The sequence below is a fragment of the Stomoxys calcitrans genome, chromosome 3 (genome assembly GCF_963082655.1).
Source record: "Stomoxys calcitrans chromosome 3, idStoCalc2.1, whole genome shotgun sequence".
Classification (NCBI taxonomy): domain Eukaryota; kingdom Metazoa; phylum Arthropoda; class Insecta; order Diptera; family Muscidae; genus Stomoxys; species Stomoxys calcitrans.
In genome coordinates, this window is record NC_081554.1 from 77,406,543 (window position 1) to 77,431,968 (window position 25,426).

Consider the following 25,426-nt stretch of genomic DNA (forward strand, 5'->3'; position numbering starts at 1 on the left):
GATGGGTAAATAAAACAGCCCAATTGCATAGGAGAGGGAATTGAATTGGCAAAGCATAGAGACAATTGTTTCTGTAATAAAATATCTACCACAGAAAATTGTCATCGGACTATAGAAATTTTCTACCAATTAGCATACTTCCGTAGTTTTATAACAAAGGTCTATTTGGATCAAACCTAACATCATTACATGTGTGCCCCCCTTTTACTAAATATTTCATGACAATGCTGCCAAGTTTTCAAATGGACTTTAAGAGAAACGATTAATTGCTATATTGGGGTTTATCGATAACTGCTGACAGCAGTTTGTGTGTATTTGAGAGGCACAAAGAGAGAGCTGTCAACTGTCAAGTGGTGGAAAAAGTACGGTTGGGAAAAGTGAGTTCGTCGATTGTGTTTTAGTTTTTACGACATCGCTAAAATATTAAGTAAATTATTTGTTATTTTATTTTATAGAAAACCATATTAACGAAAGCGGAAAAATGATTAACGCCGTGTCGCGTGCTTATTTGCGTGCCAGCAGCCAAGCTGTTCCCAATGGTTTGAAACCAGCAGCCGTCCTCAGTGCGGCTCAGGGTAAGAGAGTAGTCGTGCCCAGCAAATCGGAAAAGAATGCTCCTTGTGGCCACACCAGAGCCTCGACATCACTACAAAGTGAATATTTTGATAATATCCAATATTAAAGACATTCTCAGAGGAAAATGCAAATTTCATTGTTGGGAGTTTTGAAGGAATCTCAGTTACAAATTTGCACTTTTTTCTGCAATTATGTAATTTTTTGAGGTTATGAAATTGCACAAGAAAACGTCTCTATTTACTCGAATGTTATGACAACAGTCATCAGTAAAGAGTGCAAACAGCTGTTTTCTTTCCAAGAACCCTAAAAAAATACTGAAATACTTCATCGTAGCTGTCCATGGTGGCAAACAATGATGTTAATTTGTGTTACTCTTTGCTTTCAGCTGTGCAGCAGGTCCGTATGGCCCATACCGATTTGCAAGCCCCCGACTTTTCCGCTTATCGACGTGACTCCGTCAAGGATGTCAATCGCAAAAACACCACCGCCGAGGAACGCAAAGCTTTCTCCTACATGATGGTCGGAGCTGGCTTGGTTGGCAGTGCCTATGCCGCTAAGGGTTTGGTTAACACTTTCGTCGGTTCCATGAGCGCCTCCGCTGACGTTTTGGCCATGGCCAAAATTGAAATCAAATTGGCCGATATTGCAGAAGGTAAATCGGTTACATTCAAATGGCGTGGCAAGCCATTGTTCATCCGCCATCGTACTGCTAGTGAAATTGCTACTGAACGTGGAGTAGCCACAGCCACTTTGCGTGATCCCGAAACTGATGAGGTAGGTATTATTACACACTTTTGTTTATTTCTTCATTAATTCTCCTCTCTTTTTTGTTCTTTTCATTAGCAACGTGTACAAAAACCTGAATGGTTGGTTGTTATCGGTGTCTGCACACATTTGGGTTGCGTACCCATTGCCAATTCCGGTGATTTCGGTGGCTACTATTGCCCCTGCCACGGTTCTCACTACGATGCGTCAGGCCGCATTCGCAAAGGTCCTGCTCCTTTGAATTTAGAAGTACCCGCTCATGTATTCCCCGACGAAGGTACCTTGGTTGTTGGTTAAATTTCCACTTAACCAGAGGCTCTGCGATGTCAAAACAAACTGTGTTTTAAACTAAAGCGTATTGTCAGCTTGTAAGCTTATAAGAAACCCAATAACATCATAGAAAACAATTATGATATGAAATTGAAGATAGTTAATTGTACCAAAACAAAATAAAAACGGTAAAAAACAACAGACAAAGTAAAAGAGAGAGAGATTGAAAACACGAAGTAAAACAAGAAGTCTTTAGATTGATTTTTTTTTAAGTTTGTAACACGCTTCACTGTATTCCTAAAACCAAACCAGCGAAAAGCTTCTGCACACAATTCTTTACCTGTTTTTATACCCACTACCATAGGATGTGTGTGTACACTAATCTTGTCATATCACGACAACGTTGGAACGAATGGAGATATCCAATGGAACTTTTGCACAGGTACTTCTTGTTGATGTAGGTCGTGGGGATTGCACACCATATCGGTTCAGATTTGGATATAGAACTAAAGGCCCCGAAATAAAAATAAAGTCAGTCTGGGTAAGATTGTGCTCGTGCAAAGACGTGGACTTTGCATAGCCAATTTGTGGCATTGTGCTCTAATTTCAATTGAATTAATTTAAAACAACAAAAATTTTTTCTCCGTTTTATATGACTCAAACAAGTTTTTGTTCTTTCATTGTGTTGGTTGTTGTTATAGGCTGGGGCGGTAGCCCTTGCCGATACAGGGCTTCATCAGGTCAATCCGGTACGTACAACCGGCATCCATGGGATCACATTGAGTTGGTCTTTGTTGTAGCAGTGTGTTGTGTTCTATTTTTCGTGTGCTTGATTCTGTTGAATATTTGTTGAACTTTGCGACTAACTTGGGGTGCATCCAGAGGGATTTGGGTCTGAGACGAGTGCGTCTGGCTGGGCAGCAAAATAGGGGACATGTGTCGTGTGGTCACAGGTCACAATCAGGACATTCTGCATCATGGCCTAAATCTGTGCTCTGTGGGAGTTGAGGCGGCTGCAACTGTCGGATCGTTATTGAGGCAGAACCACACTGGTTTGCCGGGAGAAATCATTTTCTTATAGTGGGAGGCGGTCATTTTCTAAGGACCACATTCATCCGGTAGCTATTCACCGCCTCTTCTACCGTGTCTGCATGAATGTTGTCTAGATCCGCCTGATGTAGAGGTTCTCTTTTGTGGCGCTGAACCTCACGCTCTAGATCATGTAGATCCATCTTAAGACTTCTGAGGTGATAGGTATCTATCCACAAGATGATGATTTGGCTTGTGGCAATAAAAGGCCACAAGTTATTGCTTGGACAGCATGTAGTTATGTCTTCGCACGGGTAGAATCTTTGTCTCTTGATGGAGGTGGTCCACATGAGAACTGAAGAGACAGCCCGTCGCAGTTCTAAGAGAGGCTTTCTGACAGCGTTGGTGTAAAAATTCAGTGGACTGGGCCACTCCTTATGAATGGTTCATATCCAATGAACCATAATTAGTTCAAACCCCTTGTGTCCCTGCCTGAAAATGGGCCTGCATAAAAGCGTTAACCTAGATTATTTGAAGACAATTCCGATTTGCTGGGCTATGAACAAAACGATTATGAGACACGATGATCCAAACAAAGAATCACAGTACAAACCAACTTGACTTGACTACAAATCCAAAGAATATACCGATATTGTGGAGCTTAGATCAGTGATTTATTCGTAAAAGCTAACAACTTGAGAAGTGCAGAAAAATTCCTTACATTTATCGATACCATCGCGGTAATTGTTACCTTCCATTGTCATAGCACTTAACTCTGTCCGGGGTAAAGTATTCTCGAAGAAAATTATCAACCACACAGAGGAGAAACTTTTGGAGGGATTAAAAAAACGAAAAGTGGCTGATGTCAAGAAAATAATGAGAACGAACCCCGAGAAACACAACAATTAGAAGCCACGGGTGCTGCTATTTTGACTTTCGATCTTATTAGACGTCCAACGGAAATTGGTTACGAAAGAGTACCCGTCTGGGACTACACACTTTATCCAAAGAGATGCAAAATTGACAAAGGCTTGCACACGAGAAAACGGTGTAAATCTGTTGTTACAGCTTCTCCGTATGGAGCATTCCACTATCCACAACCTGTGGAGCCCAGTAGCTCCCACCTAAGCTTCTCATGATAACGATGAACACCACACAGATCGGAGCTCAACCTGTATGGGGCTCATAGCTATCACGTAATGATCGCCTTTAAATAACCAACGTTCCTACGGCGACCGGTCCTATGGAACGGAGCGATCTTGCTCGATTATAGAGCTTGAGGAGGATCGCTATATCCACACAAAAATGTGCCTACAACAACAACAGAATTATCAACCACCAATCAATTAGTTTGGGAGAATTGTGAGAATTGGAACTCCACAAGGGAGATTAATCCCCTTTAGAATATTTTCGTTGTCAGTTGAATATTCAGGACCTGCCAGGAGCAAAGGGAAATTTCTCTCAACTACTATGGACCTTAATCAAGGGGCATTCCAGTCTGGATGGGAGAAGCCCAGTTGCCTCTCATCCCGGAGCCCAAGTAACTGGGAGTGATTCTTGACCATAGGCAACTGGAGAGGGCATGCGTTCTACTCATGTTGCACCTTGATTAGGCGGGGACGGTGCATTGATTGTTTAGGACGGTGGTTCGCACGATTCTCACTTATGATTTTCTAATCTGACATCGGGCTGTGGGCATCTGTGCAGAATTATCGAAGAGGCAGTTGTTGTTGTTGTAACAGTGTGTTATACTCTGAGGCGGCAGTTCTTGCCGATGAAGGAATGCATCGGGTCAATCCGGTACGTACAACCGGCTGCCATGGGATTGGCAGTGCTGATCTCGGGACGCCTCAAGGGAGGCGCTGAATGCCATAATCGATCTTATGCCTTTACACCTATATTTTGGATGTGCGCCAACGAAGTTCGCCCTTAGACTTTTGTTGTAATCACATATTTGCATGTGGAAGTAGTAATTCTCGCCAAGGTCCAAGGAACGTTTCGGTCTAAGGAATCGATTGCCACCGGAAAGTTTTGGCTATTGGTAATTTAAAGGCGCCAATAACTTGCCTTGTCACATTAAGTATCAGAATCACTCGGTATTTAAGCAAGAGCCAGTGCCGCCCGTCCTGTCATTAATACTCTCCACTCGATACCACTGATTGTCAGCGACAGCAGTTGCAGTTGCTACTTCGTATACCTATCAAGCATTCCAATCTGTTGAAACGCGCGGTAGCACTCACTTGAGTTTCAAGCTCCTGTGGATGAGCAAGCTCGTTCCGATTCAAAGGACCGATCGCCGCGGGAACAGAGTGGCCATTGGTTATTTAAAGGCGCCAATAACTCGGCTTGTCATATGGAGCTTCATAGACACTCAGTATTAATGCAAGATCTTGTGCCACCCGGCCTCTCCGGTCGATGCCGCTGATTGTCCGACTGCCGTTGCAGCTACTCCGTATGGAGCATTCCACTATCCGCAATCGCTACCTTGCAACTAAGATTCTCGTAACAACGATGAGCAGAAAAAAATATCGGACCTCAAAGTTCCAACCTGTGTGGTGCGCACAGCTATCCCGTGCAGGGATTTGAATCGTATTGAGCAGCAGAAGAAGGAATAGAAACCCTTAATGTGATGGTGCTCTAATCCCAAACAAGCTAATCGGAACCTCTGCTAAAGAAACATTAGTGATTCTGACTTTCAGAGATTGACGGAAGGACGCTTGAAAGATCCTTATACATATCCAAGAAGTGGAACCACATTTCCCATATAAGAAACTATTGCTACGCGTGCGAAGGTACAAAATCTCAGAACCGGATTGTACCCAAGTTTCGATGGGGTCCTGCGTCGCATGCAGCAAGTAACTAAGAATCCAATTGATAGCTAATGCACAGCTTATGGCCGTTGCCCTTCTGGATAGCTTTCTATGTGCACCAGAACGATCCCATGGCAGCCGGTTGTATGTACCGGATTGACACGATGAATTCCTTCATCGGCAAGGGCTGCCGCCTCAGTGTAACACACACTGCTACTACAACAACAACCAGAACGAGGCCAGTAATAGTAGAGAAATTTGCCTCCCACCATGATGACAAATCCATTTGCGTAGGCAACATTTTTCAGAGGATAGAACCCGTATCTCTATTGCAGCTCTAGATACAATCTTGCTAATCGGGCATCTGTTATTGATGTGTTAATAATTGAGATTCGTGGAAAAGCTCTTAGACTCCTCCATATCGAAAAAGGCCTGGCAAAGTAGAATCACATTACTGCAATCGTCCATTACTGTCAGTCTTCCTGACCCTTTTTTGGGAGTTCTCATAACTGTTGGGTCATAAAGATTTTAAGCGTAAAAAGTGTGATTTCAAATATGATATTCAAAAAGTCTGTCAACTTTTCTTTGATACGGATACGCAGAGGTCAGCATATCCGTCAATAAGACTAAACGCGTCGAGAAAATCCGCGTTGGTTATCCCCTCCTAACACTGGCGACATTTGTGAGATTCTACCCCATGTAAAAACTTCTCCCCAAAGTGGTGTCGCACATCGACATGCCGTTCGAACCCTGCTATAAAAAGGAGTTTCCTTATCAGTGAGCTTGAACTTTGAATAGCACTCAATGATATGGGAGAAGTTTCCCCTGTTCCTTAATGGAATGTTGATGGGCAAATTTCCATTTTGCATTTGCTTTTTAGAAGAAGCAACTCTCTTTCTGAAGCATATGTACTTTGCCATCCGGTGCAGTTGCGTCATTGTGTTGAAATGAATTTACCGCTAACATGCCATACTTCCCAATTTTATGTGTTCAAACATCCACAACGGAATAAGTCAGTATTTTGGCTGACTCAGAACCGGAATGTGCTCGAGTCCGGCGCTCCTAAGTTTTTAATTCAAGCATCTTGGGAACTTTAAAGAGAACATTCAACTTGGTTGTGTTTGAGTGTTTTTTAAAAATAGGAAATTGGCGGTATATTGGCTCCGTTTGAACAGACAGGAAAGTGTTGGTATACTTGAATAAGAGAATAAATACGGAATTTTTTACTTACCTATATCACATTGCAGATGTTTAGCCTCTAGTTCAGTAAATTTGAATTTTGTGTGATCCCTGGGATTCCGTTTGGAGTCTTTTAGTTTTTAGTGGATCCAAGAACAAACACATTGCGAATTCCCGAACTTTTAAATAATTATTCTTCTTCTTTCTCAATCTAACATTCACTTAATATGTCCCGTTATAAAAACTCATGGTACAATTAAGAGGTAGGGTAATAAGCACAACTACAAAAATCTATTCCCAACGAAACTACCTCGATCGGAAAATGCCATAAATTCAATTGTCAAAGTGGTTTTAGAAATAAACTTTGTTTAACTTATCTTATTCAAATGCGTTTCATAATTATATTTTCATCATTATTACACTGTTGTGTTGCCTAAGTAGGTACTCTCTTTTTAAACCTAGTACTGACTTCGCCTTTTCACACAAAGAACTGTCAAAACGCAATACAAAAAGATAGTGACGAAGATAATGCGAAAACATTCCGTACAAGTAGTACTGAGTTGTATGAGCCAAACAGCAGCGAAATGTTGCCGCACAATTTTAATTGCAAATGTAATTAAATGCTCACGAAATGGGCCGAATCAGCTTTACTTCAATACTCCCAATGGTCCCACGCGAAAAGCTGTAAACAGCTGACCAGGTTTGACGGTATTAAGATGGCAGACTTTTTTCACATTCTTTTTGTTATAATCGTCATGTACGTCACGTATGTACACACGCCCACAAATTTCTTTGTTTTCTTTCATTAAATCCGGATTTAAGGCTCTCGTCAGCGGATTTTATAAAGGGAAAACATATGATCGAGCCATTAAATCCGGATTTAAAGAGCAGTGTAAACGGGGTTTATGAATGAAGTCAGTACTAAGCTTAAATTGTAAAATACTTCAAAAAACACCTTAATGTACTTAAAGATATTTAAGGCAAATTGTCTTCACCAACAAAATCCTGTCATCATATTACACTAGGATTAATTGTGCCTAGATGCTTAAACCCTGTTTACACTGTTCATTAAATCCGGATTTAAGGCTCTCGTCAGCTGATTTAACAAAGGGAATACAGGTGATCGAGCCATTAAATCCGGATTTAAAGAGTAGTGTAAAACCCCGTTTATAAAATCAGCTGACGAGACCGCTTTAAATCCGGATTTAATGAGCAGTGTAAACGGGGTTTTATTTTAAAATCCGTATTCAAAAACCTTTAATCGCCTATTAAACCCCGTTTATACTGCTCATTAATTCCGGATATAAGGTTATCGTCAGCTGATTTCATAAAGGGAAAACAGATGATCGAACCATTAAATCCGGATTTGAAGAACTCGTTAAACGAGTTTTTAAGGGTTTAAAAAAGCTTTGCTCAATGAGCATAAGTTATTGTAGGCTCTGACCTTCTTTAAACAAATTATAATCCCACTTATTGTAATTTCTGCATACACTCGCAAAATAATAACATTATCTAATAAAATATTTCGATAAAAATCTGCTGAAAACACAAAAATAATTTTTACGAGGTTTTGGAAAACGATATGTAGATAAATATATTTTATACTATTTTATTAATTTTTTCAAAAAATTTGACAAAAACAATTTCTTTTAGTGTCTACGATAGACAATCGAAAGAATTTGGGGCGGACAAATATATATTTTTTGAAAAATGGCCATGAAAATCCCAAAAAATTAAAAGCAAAAATTTTTTTTTTACGGTGTGGATCAGCTGTTTGCAAATCTATTGCAATACCAAGACGGATTTAAAAAGGTGGTCCCACGCGAACAGCTGTTAACAGCCGACCGGTTTTTCTCGCATATTCTCTGGACATGTACGCACACGTATACACAAACGCACACAAATTTCTTTGTGTGGGTTAGTAAAACATCGATCTGCTTGATGACAACATGGCGGATTTCACCATATGATTTGTGGTTGTTGTACAAATGAGCCCACCTTTAATTAACCTTAACCTTAATTAAAATCTTTACGTGTGGGGGTCGCTAGACATGTATAAAGTACCAAGAAAGGTATAATCAAAACACTGGCTCTCCAATTGCAAAAAAAGCAACAGATCGACCACACAAGCAGCAGCTACGACGCGAGTTCGCGAAGTTGGTTGGTTGTTGGTTTGAATTTGGAAACCGTTAATCAAGCCGTTCACATTTGTGCGAAAGAGACAACAGCCACTTTTAACCCTCTCACTCACACGCTCTGTTCTCCGACTCATCTCTTACTCATCCCTCTAATGCTCTCATGCTAACGAGTGAGTGCACGACATTTTCCATATTGTGCAGATCTGTATAAAATACCAAGACTTATATAAAGTATAAAGAAAGGTATCATAACACTGGCTCTCCAATGGCAAAAAAGCAACAGATCGAGCAGCAAGGACGCGAGTTCGCGAAGTTGGTTGGTTGCTGGTTTGAATTTTAATTTGAATTTGAAATCCGTTAAGCCATTCACTATGGTGCGAAAGGGACAACAGCCATCTTTCTCCCTCTCTCTCTCTTACACGCTCTCATCTCTGACTCATTCTTCCAATGCTAACGAGTGAGTGCACGACAGTTCCAAATTGTGCAGATTTGACATTCCGAAGTATCAAATTGCTTCCCACAACTTTCGTTAGAGGGAGGCAGAGTGAGTCCTTAAGTCCTGTTGTCCCTGTCGCACACACCCTATCGGGCCGTTGCTTCCCACCACTTTCGTAAGCAAGTAAAGCATTGGTGCAAGTAAATTATTAATAATAATAAGCTCGCAGTCGCAGCAATCCATTGAAAATATACCATTGTACCATTGCTTCTGGTGTGGTGAAGTTATTTGTTTTATAGCATAATAACAGTACTCCCTTAAAGTGAGTTAATGTTTAAACAGAATAAGAATAAAATAAAAGAAAAGCAAAAAACTAACAAAACAAAAACAATCTGTAATAAGAAAAATAGATTTATATTCATACAAATTCAGTGTTCATAAATTGCAGTCTGCTTTTCTGAGTGAAAACTTGTGAGATTTTGTGAAAAACAACGAAGTTTCTGGAAAATAAAAATCCAAGAAATATCGTAACATGAAAATAGTTAAAACGCACTACTCTACTGCAAGAAACACCTAAATTTTTACAGTGAGTGAAAGAGCATAACACCGAAAGAGATACAACAAAATCTATCTTTAAGTGGGTGAATTGTGATGAGATAAACCAAAAGAAAAAAAAAAAAACAAAACAAAAAATTAAAAATTATAACAAATTGATATGTGTCACTTCTGAGGAATAGGATTACAGATCATTTAAAATAACAATTTCAAAGAGTTGGCAAACAAAAAAAAAAGAAAAAATTAAAAGGCATACACATAAAACCCCAGAAAAAACAACAACGCACAAGCACACATCCTTTAAATAGCAAAAACAAATTCTATCGCCTATCCTAGTCTCTTCTGCTACTGCAAAGAGGTCAGTCATTCTTTGTAAAGAACGATAGAAGAAAAACACTTTGCGAAAACAGCCGGTGTTTCCTCAAAGTTGTCATTGCCACAATACAAACACACAGATATCCTGACACCTTTTGCATATCTTTGCCACTGCAAAGACCAACTCCCAAACACATACTACCCCTACACTCCCTTCCACTTGCCATCCAGTACCAAAAACCACAACAAATTCGTTATAAATCCTTACCTTTGTTTTTGTTTTTATATTCCCCCATCCCAAATACCCTTTAAGCTCTGCATGTTCCTTTGTTGTTATCCCTTGATACAGTGTTCTCTCTATGACCGTTTGCCACAATCACAGTTCCTACGAGAAGTCTTCGCACAATTTCCATTCATCAATCCCTTCGACCGTCAACATTTAGTACAGAGTCTATTAACCATGTCCACGGCATTTTTAACCGCAATAGCGGTAATACTCTGCATTTTGTTTCGCATTTTGAATGTCAACAGTCAGCCGCTGAAGCCAAGCGTTTGGTGTTTGGATCAACAGTTCCTGGATTGTTTATATAAAATTGCTCCCGTATTAAAAGAACCGTAAGTATAAAATTTTGTTTTTTTTTTCAAATGCATTTTAAGGCTATTGTAAAGATATGGAATTTATAAGTCAGTCGGAGAATTATAAGCTTATAGGAATAGTTTCTTCTACAGAAAACGTTACAGCAATCAGTCAATTACCTGTCATGACGGACACGATGAGAGAAACATCTGTTCTAGTCCTGCTAAAAAATGAAGCCATTGCATTGGTGGATACGTAAGACACTCTCATCGGTGAGAATAGGTCCCTGTCAGCCAATTCAAGCCTTAAAAACTCCAGAATGTCAAAGGAACTAAACACCAAGCCATAATCAAGGCATGGAAGGGCTGTTCACCCAATTTTCTGTTTGCACCTGGTAATTGCGGGAAAGCGACACAAAAGTTGCTCGACGGTTTCCAACTCCTCTTCGTCATCGCACATCTTGCCTCCCCTTACCCTCAGCACGATAGGGCTCCTATCAGATGTTCGAAGCCATGCAAATGCAAATTTGTCCATGAACATTCCACTAAGGACTGGCACAAACTTTGAAGCCATACTACCTCATTGTTAGGATAAGCGACGTTCTGTGATAGCCTCTCCTATGGTTCAAAGAAACTCTTTGCATCTATTAATCAGTTTCGATCTCCCATTGTCGCTGTGCAAAAGCCTTCAGCGCCGCCTGACTGTCCGCATATGCATATCGTTGCAGTCGGATTGGGCCGCCGATCCCCAGCCAGGTATCTGATTCACCCAACTCGCGGGATTGTGGCCTATCAGAATTGTATATATCCAAATAATCAAAAAAGGAGGAATCTTAAGTCCACCAAAGAGGCATGTAAGGACTCCAAATTCGCATTATTAAAAGCCCCTTAGGTTAGGTCAAAGTGGCATCAGAATCACTTAGATGTTTTCGTCCATTGTGATACCGCAGGAACGGGAGAAGAAGATACTTTATAGTTCCTACCGCTGAACCATCCAGATCGCTTTAAAAAGCCTAACAACTTGCGAATTTTCACATTCGCTGAATTAGACAAGTTCTCAAAGTAATGAGAACCTAAAGTGGAACTCCTTCTGACTGCCAGTGCGGGACTGAAACACAGCAGTCTCGTCTTTCTCGACGTCCTCACAGCTTCTGCAAAGTCGTTAAAAGCCCCTTATATATTCAAGAAGGCCCCCAGAGTAAAGTCGCCCGCAACTAAATTCGATGTAGCCAGTCACATCATGAAGGTCAAGGTCAACCGGCCGATCCTTGCTTAAATTATGTTGATAGGCGCATACCAGTCAAGGGTCGAGGGTCCATTTTCTTCAAAGTGAAGAAACTAATTGGCCTGTACTTCTTGGTTAGAGAGTGGCTCGGTTTTCCCTTCGGGATGAAAATCAGTATAACATTCTGCCAACTAGCTGATAAGCAAACTAGTTGGCTTAAAACCATCTCAAGATGTACGACATACGGTCCTGATATTTGCAACAAGGTAGGTAGTACGGCAACCGGTCGATTTGACTTGTAGGGTTCAAACGAATTCAGCCCCCGCACACAGGAAATGCGTAGTAACCAATAGCTCGAGCATCTCAGAGCTAGACTGTCTCTCGTTTTCGTTAATACTTACAATGCCTTTCGGATTGGCAATGCCTGGAGCACTTAATCACGACTCATAAACACTTCTTCCGAGTTTTTGGTGATGATTAGTAGATGGATATGGTTGACTTTTGTGTCACTGCCCTGCATTTGCAGTGAAAAGAAACAGGGTAATGGATGCACTAATGTTTCTTTTCCAGAACCTTTTCGCAGGCACACAAGAGGAAAAGACCATTCTCGAGCAATCCCATGGCAGCCGGTTGTATGTACCGGATTGACTCGATGAATTCCTTCATCGGCAAGGGCTGCCGCCACTGCTTCTACAACAACAACAACCATTCTCGAGGAGGCCTTTCTCTGGTCCGCCCGGCTCTCTTCGGTTTTTGTCGTTGTTGTAGCACTTGTGTTGTGTTCTATCTTTCGTCAGCTTGGTTCTGTATAAACATCCAGATCCATGAATTCTGCGACTAAGGTGGGGGGTGCTTCCAGAGGCTAGGCAATTAAACAGGTGACGTATGTCGCATGGTACCAGGTCGCAATCGGGACACACGTCCTGTACGTTGGCATCAGTCCTTGCTCTGAACTACAGCAGTATTCTGGTTTGCTGGGGCAGGCTAATTTCTTTAGGTGTAATGGGTTATTCTCCAAGGGCCACCCGGTAGCTATTCACCGCATCTGCTACCATGAATGAATGTTTTTCTTGACCCGCTTGATATGCCGCTTGATCTGGAGTTTCTCTTTTGTAAAGCCGAACCTCGCGCTCTAGATCATGCAGATACCTATCCACAAGATGATGATTTGGATAGTCCGTGCGATAATAGCCCAGAAGTTTTGCTTAGACAGCATGTTGTTGTGGCCGCTTCGCATGGGTAGGATCTTTGTATCCTGATGGAGGGGTCCACGTGAGAAATGAGAAGACAGCCTGTCACAGGTCTAAGATCTGTCCCCTGCAGGGGATAGCTATGAGCATCACATAGGCTGGAATATTGAGGTCCGATTTGTGTAATGTTTATTGCTATCAGAAGAAGCTTAGCTGCGAGCTGCCGGGCGCATCCACAGGTTGCGCATAGGGGAATGCTCCATACGGAGTAGCTACAACGGCAGTCTCTGACAATCAGCGGTATCGAGTGGAGAGTCTCAGCTATAGGTCGGGTGGCACCGGTTCTTGCACAAATACTGAATACCTATGATGCTCGATATGACAAGGCGAGTTATTGGCGCCTTTTAATAACCAATAGCCAACCTGTTCCCACGGCGATCGGTCCATTGGACGGAAATGAGCTTTTTCACCTACAGGACCATGACGAGGATCGCCACCTCCGCATGAAATGTGGCTACAACAAGCGTGCTGAGAAAGCTATCCATGATGTGCATCTCCCATGACGAAAAAAGGACGGATATGTACACTGCACGGCAGCCCTTGCCGGTGAAGGACTCCATCGGGTTAATCCTATACGTACGACCGGCTGCCATGGAATTGATTTTTAGAGTTCGATACCATCCGTATTTATCGACACATCGTCTACGTCCGTGCAGCAAAGGAAATGCGTAGCAGCTAGTAGCTTCTCAGAGCCAAAATCCGTCCAGGTTCCGCTATCCCTTAGAATGCTCCCAAAGTTTTTGTGATTCTTAGAGAACAATCTGTAGAAACAGAAGCAATTATTCACTCTCTCTCTCAATTCGAAAAAGGATTGATGAGGTCTCTCCCGGCGCAGGTTAACTTTGAGCTATACACAGGCTGGAAGTTTGAGCTCCAATCTTCGCTAGCATGAGAAGCTTAGCTGGGAGCTAAGTAGTGCCGAGAGACTCCCAACTTGGGAAACTCCCTGCACGATGATTCGACTAGAATCCTAAATTCGACATACTACTGGTTACAAGACAAATAATCTCTTATCGTACGTTTTAGCTTTTGTATGAGTTTCGTGACTGAATCGATACTGAGTGAGTTAATGTCATCCCTTTATTGAGAGTAGACCACATCTTACCAATAACGGGAATTAAGTAACACTGCTTCAAGTGTTTGAACTCAGCTTATATTCATTGAACACCGCATTGACTTTCAGATTCAGTTCCTTACACAGCGACCGGCTGCTGCGCAATGAATTCCTCTCTAAAGCCAAGAGAGATTTGGACAATATTCTGGAGAAATATTGAATATTTTCTTTAATAAAAATCACCCACCAAGCTTGGAATATTTATTTCACATTTTGATAATAAACAAATCTAATACCTCATAAAAATCTACATTTTCGTTTCCTTAATTGGTGTATGTATGTACCATTATGTATTTCGCGTTTTAGTCCACTATTAACAGCCACTTCAAGAGTTTTTCTCATTAAAAGCTTTAATGCGAAAAAAGAAAGATTTCCATAGAAATTTCATAGTTAAAGTGTTTCAACTAACTAATTTATAACATTTTATTAAATTTCTACACTTCGAAATATAAAAAGTAGAAGAAAAATCCATACAATAGTGAGCATTTCTATATTTCAGTTGTATTAATGCTATCAGGTTTGTTGTGGGAAGGCAGCTGTTGAGTCAGCCAATAGCTACTTATTAGAGGCTTCTTCCAGTTGCCGGTCCGTGACGATTTAATAGCATATTCTGGCCGGTTCCAAATTCCATTTGCCGTGTGTTTGTTTTTACTTCAAGGGGATGGAGATGTTTATAAAAGGGTGACGCAATATGTATTCAGTGTCTAATTAACAACAAAACGCTTGATGACAGAGGCGGGTTTATTTCTACAACTTTTATTAGGGCCAACAACTTATCGAAAAGCATATTTGTTGCATTTATTAATGTTGGCTATGATTGATTTGGCTTTACTTTTACGGTAATTGCTGTTATTATTTCAAAATTGCACAAAAGTTGGTAAAATTTCTTAGAAATTTTGTCTTTAGAGAAAATTTCATAGAATTTTTGTCTTTAGAGAAAATTTCTTAGAATTTTTGTTTTAGAGGAAATTTCTTAGAAATTTTTGTCTTTAGAGAAAATTTCTTAGAAATTTTGTCTTTAGAGAAAATTTCTTAAAAATTTTTTTGTGGGAAGGCAGCTGTTGTCTTTAGAGAAAATTTCTAAGAAATTTTGTCTTTAGAGATAATTTCTTAGAAATTTTGTCTTTAGAGAAAATTTCAAAGAAATTTTGTCTTTAGAGAAAATTTCAAAGAAATTTTGTCTTTAGAGAAAATTTCAAAGAAATTTTGTCTTTAGAGAAAATTCCTTAGAAATTTTGTCTTTAGAGGAAATTTCTTAGAAATTTTGTCTTTAGAGGAGATTTCTTAGAAATTTCGTCTTTAGAGAAAATTTCTTAGAAATTTTGTCTTTAGAGTAAATTTTTTAGAAATTTTGTCTTTAGAGAAAATTTCTTAGAAATTTTGTTTTAGAGGAAATTTCTTAGAAATTTTTGTCTTTAGAGAAAATTTCTTAAAAATTTTTTTGTGGGAAGGCAGCTGTTGTCTTTAGAGAAAATTTCTAAGAAATTTTGTCTTTAGAGAAAATGTCTTAGAAATTTTGTCTTTAGAGAAAATTTCTTAAAAATTTTGTTTTAGAGGAAATTTCTTAGAAATTTTTGTCTTTAGAGAAAATTTCTTAGAAATTTTGTCTTTAGAGAAAATTTCTTAAAAATTTTTTTGTGAGAAGGCAGCTGTTGTCTTTAGAGAAAATTTCTTAGAAATTTTGTTTTAGAGGAAATTTCTTAGAAATTTTTGTCTTTAGAGAAAATGTCTTAGAAATTTTGTCTTTAGAGAAAATTTCTTAGAAATTTTGTCTTTAGAAAAAATTTCTTAGAAATTTTGTCTTTAGAGAAAATTTCTTAGAAATTTTGTCTTTAGAGAAAATGTCTTAGAAATTTTGTTTTTAGAGAAAATTTCTTAGAAATTTTGTCTTTAGAGAAAATTTCTTAAAAATTTTTTTGTGGGAAGGCAGCTGTTGTCTTTAGAGAAAATTTCTTAGAAATTTTGTCTTTAGAGAAAATGTCTTAGAAATTTTGTCTTTAGAGAAAATTTCTTAGAAATTTTGTCTTTAGAGAAAATTTCATAGAAATTTTGTCTTTAGAGAAAATTTCATAGAAATTTTGTCTTTAGAGAAAATTTCATAGAAATTTTGTCTTTAGAGAAAATTTCATAGAAATTTTGTCTTTAGAGAAAATTTCATAGAAATTTTGTCTTTAGAGAAAATTTCATAGAAATTTTGTCTTTAGAGAAAATTTCATAGAAATTTTGTCTTTAGAGAAAATTTCATAGAAATTTTGTCTTTAGAGAAAATTTCTTAGAAATTTTGTCTTTAGAGAAAATGTCTTAGAAATTTTGTCTTTAGAGAAAATGTCTTAGAAATTTTGTCTTTAGAGAAAATTTCTTAGAAATTTTGTCTTTAGAGAAAATTTCTTAGAAATTTTGTCTTTAGAGAAAATTTCTTAGAAATTTTGTCTTTAGAGAATGTCTTAGAAATTTTGTCTTTAGAGAAAATTTCTTAGAAATTTTGTCTTTAGAGAAAATTTCTTAGAAATTTTGTCTTTAGAGAAAATTTCTTTGAATTTTTGTCTTTAGAGAAAATTTCACAGAATTTTTGTCTTTAGAGAAAATTTCTTAGAAATTTTGTTTTTAGAGGAAATTTCTTAGAAATTTTTGTCTTTAGAGAAAATTTCTTAGAAATATTGTCTTTAAAGAAAATTTATTTGAAATTTTGTCTTTAGAGAAAATTTCTTAAAAATTTTTTCTTTAGAGAAAATTTCTTAGAAATTTTGTCTTAGAGAAAATTTTATAGAAATTTTGTCTTTAGAGAAAATTTTATAGAAATTTTGTCTTTAGAGAAAATTTTATAGAAATTTTGTCTTTAGAGAAAATTTCATAGAAATTTTGTCTTTAGAGAAAATTTCATAGAAATTTTGTCTTTAGAGAAAATTTCATAGAAATTTTGTCTTTAGAGAAAATTTCATAGAAATTTTGTCTTTAGAGAAAATTTCATAGAAATTTTGTCTTTAGAGGAAATTTCATAGAAATTTTGTCTTTAGAGAAAATTTCATAGAAATTTTGTCTTTAGAGAAAATTTCATAGAAATTTTGTCTTTAGAGAAAATTTCATAGAAATTTTGTCTTTAGAGAAAATTTCATAGAAATTTTGTCTTTAGAGAAAATTTCATAGAAATTTTGTCTTTAGAGAAAATTTCATAGAAATTTTGTCTTTAGAGAAAATTTCATAGAAATTTTGTCTTTAGAGAAAATTTCATAGAAATTTTGTCTTTAGAGAAAATTTCATAGAAATTTTGTCTTTAGAGAAAATTTCATAGAAATTTTGTCTTTAGAGAAAATTTCATAGAAATTTTGTCTTTAGAGAAAATATCATAGAAATTTTGTTTTTAGAGAAAATTTCTTAGAAATTTTGTTTTTAGAGAAAATTTTTTAGAAATTTTGTTTTAAGAGAAAATTTCTTAGAAATTTAGTTTTTAGAGAAAATTTCTTAGAAATTTTGTCGTTGGAGAAAATTTCTTAGAAATTTTGTCTTTAGAGAAAATTTCTTAGAAATTTTTTCTTAAGAGAAAATTTCTTGGAAATTTTGTCTTTAGAGAAAATTTCAAAGAAAATTTGTTTTTATAGAAGAGTAGCCGAACCGGGCCAGCTCCGCTGCGCCTTCTTTAAGTCTCTAATATCTTTGTAGTGTGGGAACATTTCGCCCTGAATGCGGATATCGAACGCTGAGCGCGTTCGAATCCTGGCCAGAACATCGGACAAAGTGGTGTTTATGGCCTCTTAATGTTGGCGACATTTGCGAAGTACAATGCCATGTATGGTCATTTAAAAATGTTTCCCCAAAGAGGTGTCGCACTGCGGGACGCCGTTCAGACTCGGCTATAAAAAACGGTCCCTTATCATTGAGTTTAAACTTGAATCGGAAAGCACTCTTTGATGTGTGAGAATTTTCCCCTTCTCGATTCCTGGTGGTAATGTTCTTCCTTAGGGTAATGTTCTCATTAGCGGAGGGATGGCACCTCAAACCGTTCGACTCAAATATGGACATCAAATTGCTGCACTTCCAAATCCTTTTAATTTTGGTTGGTGAATATGAACCGTTTGGAGGGTGTTTTGGGGCTGGGGCGGCCACCGGCACTTTGCCCTGAAAATAGATATAAAATTCGTTCTTTATTCCCAACGGAAATGAGGTGCAGTTTAGTGGATGCTTTAGGGCATCCAAAATTGGATATCAAATTCGTTTTCTACTCTCATATACCTTTCATTTGAGTCCCATATTGTCATAATGCGTCAAATAACACATTTGACGTATCTTTAGCAGAAAAAGCGCCCCCTAGACTTGAACTCAAATTTTAATGTCATATTCCTAATGTACCCTCTAATTCCTTTCATTTGAGTCCCATATAGCCATGGTCGTCTAATATGCCCATTTGGGAGTATTTGGGGGTGGGCGACATTATCTCAGTACTTGGACCTAATGTTTTGTGCCATATTTGTAATCTACTGTCTAATACTTTTCATTTGAGTCCCATATTGACATGAACTTCGAATATATCCGTGTAGAGAAGTTTTGGGGTTGGGGGGCTCGCTGGGTACTTGGACCCAAATTTTAATACCATATTCGCTTTCTGGTCTCCAATACCTTTCATTTGATACCCTTATTGTGCCCAGCGGACCACTTTCGGATATGGGTGGCGTTTTTGGGGCAAGGTAAAGGGTCCGCCTCCAACCGATATCTAAAAATTATAAAGCCTATGTTTCCTTCCAGACAAACGTACACAATCTACGAAAATTTTAAGATAATCGGTCAGCCAAGTATCATATAGTCATAATGGATTTAATGGCGTTTTTGAGGGGTGGCGTGACCCCCAATACTTCGATCTGATTTTGTATGCCAGATTCGAAATCTACTCCCGAATACCTTTCATTTCAGCCCCATACTGAAATAAACGTCCAATATGTCTGTTTGGAGGAGCTTTGGGGTAGGGGCGGCGTATTCTACTCTCCAATACCTTTCATTTGATACCTATATTGTCCCGATCGGTCCACTTTTGATTTTGGGTTGTGTTTTTGTCATAAGAGGGAGGGTCCGTCCCCCTTCCGATACCGAGAAATTATATAGCCTATGTTTCCTTCCAGACCAACCTACAGTATATGCGAAAATTTCGAGAAAAATGGTTCTGCCGTTTTTCAGTCTATACGGACCAAACAAACCGAGTCCCATATATCCGTTGTTGTTGTAGTAGCAGTGTGTGGTACACTGAGGCGGCAGCCCTTGCCGATGAAGGAATTCATCGGGTCAATCCGGTACATACAACCGGCTGCCATGGGATTGTATGGATATATATTCCCATATATCCGTGATTGGCTAATGTGGCGTTTTTGTGGGAGTGGGGTGTCCCCCTATACTTCGACATGAATTTGTATGTCAGATTTGTTTTCTGCTACCGCATACTTTTCATTTGATACCCATATTGTCCTTATCGGTTAACTTTTGATTTTGGGTGGTGTTTTTGGGGTAACGGTAGAGGGTACGGCCCCTTCCGTTATCAATAAATTATAAAGCCTATTCCAACTTCCTGACCCTATTCGTAATCTACTTCCGAATACCTTTCATTTAAGTCCCATATTGTCATGACCTTCAAATAAACCTATTTTAAAGAGTTTTGGGGCTGGATCGGCCCCGCAGGTACTTGGACCCAACTTTTATTATGAAATTCGTACTCTACTCTTAAATACCTTTCATTTGAATCCCAAATTGTCCCAATCGGTCCACTTTTATTTTGGGGTAGGACTTTTGAGGTAAGGGGGAGGGTCCGCCCCCCTCCTAATATCAAAAAATTATATAGCCTATGTTTCCTTCCAGACCACCTACACAATCTGCGAAGTACGAAACAAACAAAACAAACCCGACAAACAAACAAACACAAATTGAATTTTATATATAAGATTTCTTAGAAATTTTGTCTGTATAGAAAATTTCAAAGAAATTTTGTCTGTAGAGAACATATAAAATTTTTACGAAAATTTCTCTAGGACGAGATTTCTTTGAAATTTTTTCTAAAGACAAAATTTCAAAGAAATCGTGTCCTAGAGAAATTTTCGTGGAAATTTTGTCACTCCAACTTTATTTACTAAGGCAGTTAGTTAATAGCTCAACACAAAGAATTTGGCACCAAGATGGATTTCAAAGCAAGTTCCTCCCTAACATACTCTATCCATCATTTCGTAGATACATTGCGTGCCAAAGACTGTTAGGACAACTTATATGTATCATTTATCAGTAAGTTCGTGTTTTTGTATAGCAGCGATTAACTTATAAGTGACTGAAGTTTGAAATGCGATTGTACGACCATTTAAATAACAAATGAAAGGAAATAAAATCGGACACAATCCTCTTTAGATTTTCTAGCCGTTTGCTTTGGAAATGATATTTATGACTTTCATGCAAATACGCAAAATGCCACAATAGAAAATAATGTGAGAAAACGCATGGGAGACTATTTGACCATCATAGACATGTAACATACATACCCAGCAAAATGTTTGCTTCCAAAGATGTAAAAAATAGTTACATATTGGAAAATCGACTAAAAATTCTGCAAGTGTATGATGAAATCCCTTTAGGAAGTCTGATAAAATATGCGACAAGAACGCCTACGTCGAACAGAAGAAAGAATACGAGAAGCTATGTAAAGTCAAAAAAATTGATTATTATAAAAGTATTGCGGAAAAGATGGACACGGTATCTGATAGTAAAACCTGGTGGAAAATTGCAAAGGAAATTAGACAAATCGACAGAGATACAAGCTGTTGCATCTCTGCGAACATATTAAAAAGCTATTTTGAACGCCTTTTGAATCCGTTATGCAATACCGAACCAATGTATTATGCTCCCAATAACTTAACCGATCTACTGCTTGATAGAGAGTTCTCCGTTGGCGAGATTAAGGAACAGCTTAGAAATGTCGGGACAAACAAAGCACCAGGAGAAGATCGCGTCCCATACGAGTTTTTTATGCACGCGACAGACGAATTCTTAGGAAAATTATGCAATGCCTTCACTAATATTTTGAACGGTTTTGACGACTTCGAAATATTCCGCACAGGTATCATATTCCCAATTCATAAAAAAGGAAACCTAGACGAAGTGAGTAACTATCGAGGTATCACTTTCATGAACTGCATAGGGAAACTTATGATAGGAATGATCAACTGTAGGATAGTGGACTGGCTAAACCGATATCAAATATTGAACGAATATCAGGCGGGATTTAGAAAAGGATACTCTACAGTGGACAATATCTTTAATCTCTCAGCTATAATTAATATTAAATTACACGACAATAAAAAGGTTTATGCTTTTTTCGTCGATTTTAAGGCCGCATTTGATAGAGTGCCAAGAGGACTGTTAATATATAAACTGCACGAAATCGGTCTGTCATCTAAAATTACCCGCTTTGTAGAAAAAATCTATGAGAACACAAGGTCTGCAGTTTGGTCAGGCTCCCAAATGTCGGAATATTTTGACACATGTACTGGAGTTAAACAAGGCTGTTTATTGTCGCCAACCCTCTTTGCCATTTACCTTAATGATTTACATGAACACTTGGAGGGAGGACTTCAAGTGGATCAAACTAACATTCGTCTATTAATGTACGCGGATGATATAATAATAATGTCGGATAATCCGAGAACTTTACAACAAATGATCTACAACTTGGAATCTTACTGTGATAAATGGGGAATGGAAGTTAACCAGATAAAATCTGAGATAATGGTATTTAGGAAAGGCGGAAAACTTTCCACAAACGAAAAATGGGCATACAAAGGCGAACTGATCAGAATAGTAAATGAATACAAGTACCTGGGACTGATACTAACTCCGAAATTATCATTTACTAAACACCTGTCAAAGAAAGAAGAAGCTGCAAAAATTGCTCTTAATTCCACATGGAAACATTTTATTGCTAAACCATCCGTTAACCTAACCTCGAAGTGGAAAATGTTTTTAGCCGTTTGTCGCTCTATACATAGCTACGGTGCGCAGATATGGGGAAATTCCTACTTTAATGAGGTGGAAAAACTCTACCGATACTTTATTAAAAAAATATTGAAACTTCCAGAGGCCACTCCAAACTACGTAATCGCTCTTGAGACAGGATACGAACCTGGTTACATATATACTTATTCTTTGCACTTACAATACTTGTCGAAAGTGTTATTCGATCTCGAGAGCCACAGACTGCCACATATACTAGCCGAAAAACTTGCAAACAAAAATCTAGCCTGGTTTAACGATTATAGTACCCAACTCTCGTTGCATAACATAAATAGTAATAATGTAAAAATAAATAAAAAATCTTGGATGAGTGCAGCACAGCAACTTTTAATGGACATGAAAGCCAATAAGTTTAATGATCACTTACAAAAAGCGCAGCAAAGTGAAAACAGAATATATAAATACCTCGATTACAATGTTGGCCCCATGTATTGCACAGAAAAATTCAGCCAAGAACAAATAACTTTGATTCTGAAAGCTAGAGGTGATCTAATGTGGTTGAACTTTAATAAATATAGGACCTCGAATGAACAAAGATGTTCATTGTGTAATTTGGGAGAAGCAGAAAATTTAGTCCATTTCATTGGCCGCTGTCCAGTATTAGCAAATATGAGAGTTAGACATTTTAATAGAACTCTATTGGATCAAACCGAAATTATTAGCATACTAAATGGTGGTGAAGGTTTTTGCTGGGTGAATTTACTAAACTTCTTAAAGGAAGCAAGAAAATATAGAAATATGTTAATAGAAGAGTTTAATTACTAATTAAGAATAAAATTAAACAGAAAAATATAATAACTCAATACTCCGGCAGACGGTTTAATTATAAACCATGCTGTAAAATTCTTTATTATCAATAAGATATTTTTTGTAAAATTGTTTTATACATATTATAACGTTATATGAAATAAAGAACCATTGAATTGAAAATTGAAAAAATTGAAATCCCTTTTAAAGCAGCTGGCTCAAATAGTCAATTATGGTGATGGGGGTATACGAAATATTCGTCTAAGACCCCAAAGTGTATATATTCTTGATCGTCATGACATTTTAAGTCGATCTAGCCATGTCCGCTCGTCTGTCAAAAGCACGCTAAGCTAGCCACTTGATATTTTGCACAAATACTTCTTATTAGTGTAGGTCGGTTGGGATTGCAAATGGGTCATATCGGTCCATGTTTTGATATAGCTGCCATATAAACCGATCTTGGATCTTGACCTCATGAGCGACTAGAGGGCGCAATTCTTATCCGATTTGGCTGACATTTTGCATGAGGTGTTTTGTTATAACTTCCAGCAATTGGGTCAAGTGTGGCTGATATCGGTGCATAACCTTATATGGCTGCCATACAAACCGATCTTAAATCTTGGCGTCTTGAGCCTCTGGAGGGCGTAATTCTTATCCGATTTAGCTGAAATTTTGCATAAGGTGTTTTGTTATGACTTCAAACAAATGCCAAATATGTTTGAAATCGGTCCATAACCTGATATAGCTGCCATATAAACCGATCTTGAATCTAGATTTCTTGAGCCTCTAGAGGGCGCAATTATTATTCGATTTGGCTGAAATTTTGTACAACGGCTTCTACTATGACTTCCAACATACGTGCCAAATATGGACTGCTTCCACATAAACTGATCTCCCTATTTTACTTCTTGACCCGCTAAAGGGCGCAATTTTTATTCAAATTGGCTGAAATTTTACACAATGACTTCTACTATGGTCTCCAAAATTCAATTCAATTATATACCAAATCGGGCCAAAACTTGATATAGCTTTTATCTATTGTTTGCCTAAAAAGAGATACCGGGAAAAGAACTCGACAAATGCGATCCATGGTGGAGGCCCTTACCTTATTCCCTAAACTGACCCAAATAGATAAATCCTTCGGATTGGCATCTGGCGAATTGGATAGCCACTGTGTGGATGAAATGAAGTGCGCAATACAATTTTTAAACATTTTTGGTTTACACGTGTGATGGTAGCGTGTCTCGTTGCTATGTCCATGGTCTACGACCGATATGTGTGAGTGCCCTCGGCTCCAAAACACTTTCCAAAATGTTGAAGCCCCAATTTACATCACATTTGGCTGAAATTTTACACATAGTATTATGTTATGACTTGCAACAACTTTGTCAAGTACGGTTTAAATAGGTCTGTAACATGATACAGCTCCCATATAAACCGATCTCCTGATACGACTTTTTGAGCCACTCGAAGCCGCAATTATTGTCCAATTTGACTGACATTTTGCACATAGTGTTCTGTTATGACTTCCAACAACTGTGCCAATATGGTCTAAATCGGTCTGATATAACTCCCATATAAACCGATTTCCCAATTTGATTTCTGAGCCCCTCGAAGCCGCCATTTTTGTCCGATATGGGTGAAATTTTGCACATAGTATTCTGTTATGACACTCAAAAACTGCGCTAAGTACGTTTTAAATCGGTCTATAACCTGATATAGCTCCTATATAAACTGACGCCAACGGCATGAGAGTCCCATATGAAATGATTTTAAAACAATTTGAAGCTGACTCTTTACTCTTCGATTGGATTTAGAGTCTCATTTGAGATGGAAAATTATTCGGGTGGCAGTTCATAGGCTCAAATTCTCGTACGTGCGCTTAGTTAGATAAACAAGATTCTTTAGGGTGTTTACAAATTGCTCAATAGAGAAATTTTTCCCGTTAGAGAACACGAAAATTGAAAACACTTCAGGTGTTGTTGCATTTTTTTTACCACAAACATGGCGTTTGGCAACGTTAGCAGTATCATTATAATGATTTATGGTGCAATACACAACATTTTGCTCACTTTGGGGTGTTTGGCTTCGCCAACAATAGCCGAATAATGCCACTCAAGGCTAAATATACTGGCTAAAAAGTTTTTAAGGGGGTTTCACCCCTTGGTCTTGAATTTAGAAGCCAATTTTTTATTTTACATCCGGATACCCAACCTCGATCGGATGGACTTTTCCGCTTGATGGACTTTTGAGCAGGAGGATTTTTGGGGTATAGTAATTTCTTGTTTTGGAGGCCACCTGATATTTTCTTCCAAATTTTATTGCCATATTCTGATTGTATACTCAAACACCTTTCTATTGGGTCCCATATCGTTTTTGTCGGATTTCTTTTCCCTTTTCCACTATTTGA

The 25,426-nt window shown here is 38.1% G+C and overlaps 2 protein-coding genes across 11 annotated transcripts in view; both read left to right on the forward strand.

Moving 5' to 3' along the window:
* Window positions 1–289: 289 nt before the first annotated feature.
* On the forward strand, window positions 290–1,859 carry LOC106085514 (cytochrome b-c1 complex subunit Rieske, mitochondrial). Of its 3 annotated transcripts, XM_013249792.2 has the most exons (4): window positions 290–377; window positions 456–653; window positions 962–1,350; window positions 1,420–1,859. In XM_013249792.2, exons 2-4 carry the CDS (start codon window positions 482–484, stop codon window positions 1,636–1,638), a joined length of 780 nt encoding a protein of 259 aa, XP_013105246.1. In that variant the 5' UTR covers window positions 290–377; window positions 456–481; the 3' UTR covers window positions 1,639–1,859. The 3 variants fall into 3 exon arrangements, with proteins under 3 accessions (XP_013105246.1, XP_013105247.1, XP_013105248.1); XM_013249793.2 differs by lacking the exon at window positions 290–377 and having other exon boundaries at window positions 389–653; XM_013249794.2 differs by lacking the exon at window positions 290–377 and having other exon boundaries at window positions 390–575.
* Window positions 1,860–9,416: 7,557 nt separating this feature from the next.
* The window catches only part of LOC106090882 (abhydrolase domain-containing protein 2), an 83,749-nt gene continuing 67,739 nt past the window's right edge, over window positions 9,417–25,426 (forward strand). The window contains exons 1-2 of one of the 8 annotated variants that reach the window (XM_059364471.1): window positions 9,417–9,525; window positions 10,423–10,688. In XM_059364471.1, coding sequence (XP_059220454.1) covers window positions 10,534–10,688 — 155 coding nt within the window. In that variant the 5' untranslated portion in view covers window positions 9,417–9,525; window positions 10,423–10,533. The other 7 variants (XM_059364478.1, XM_059364470.1, XM_059364473.1 and 4 more) reach the window with 7 other exon arrangements.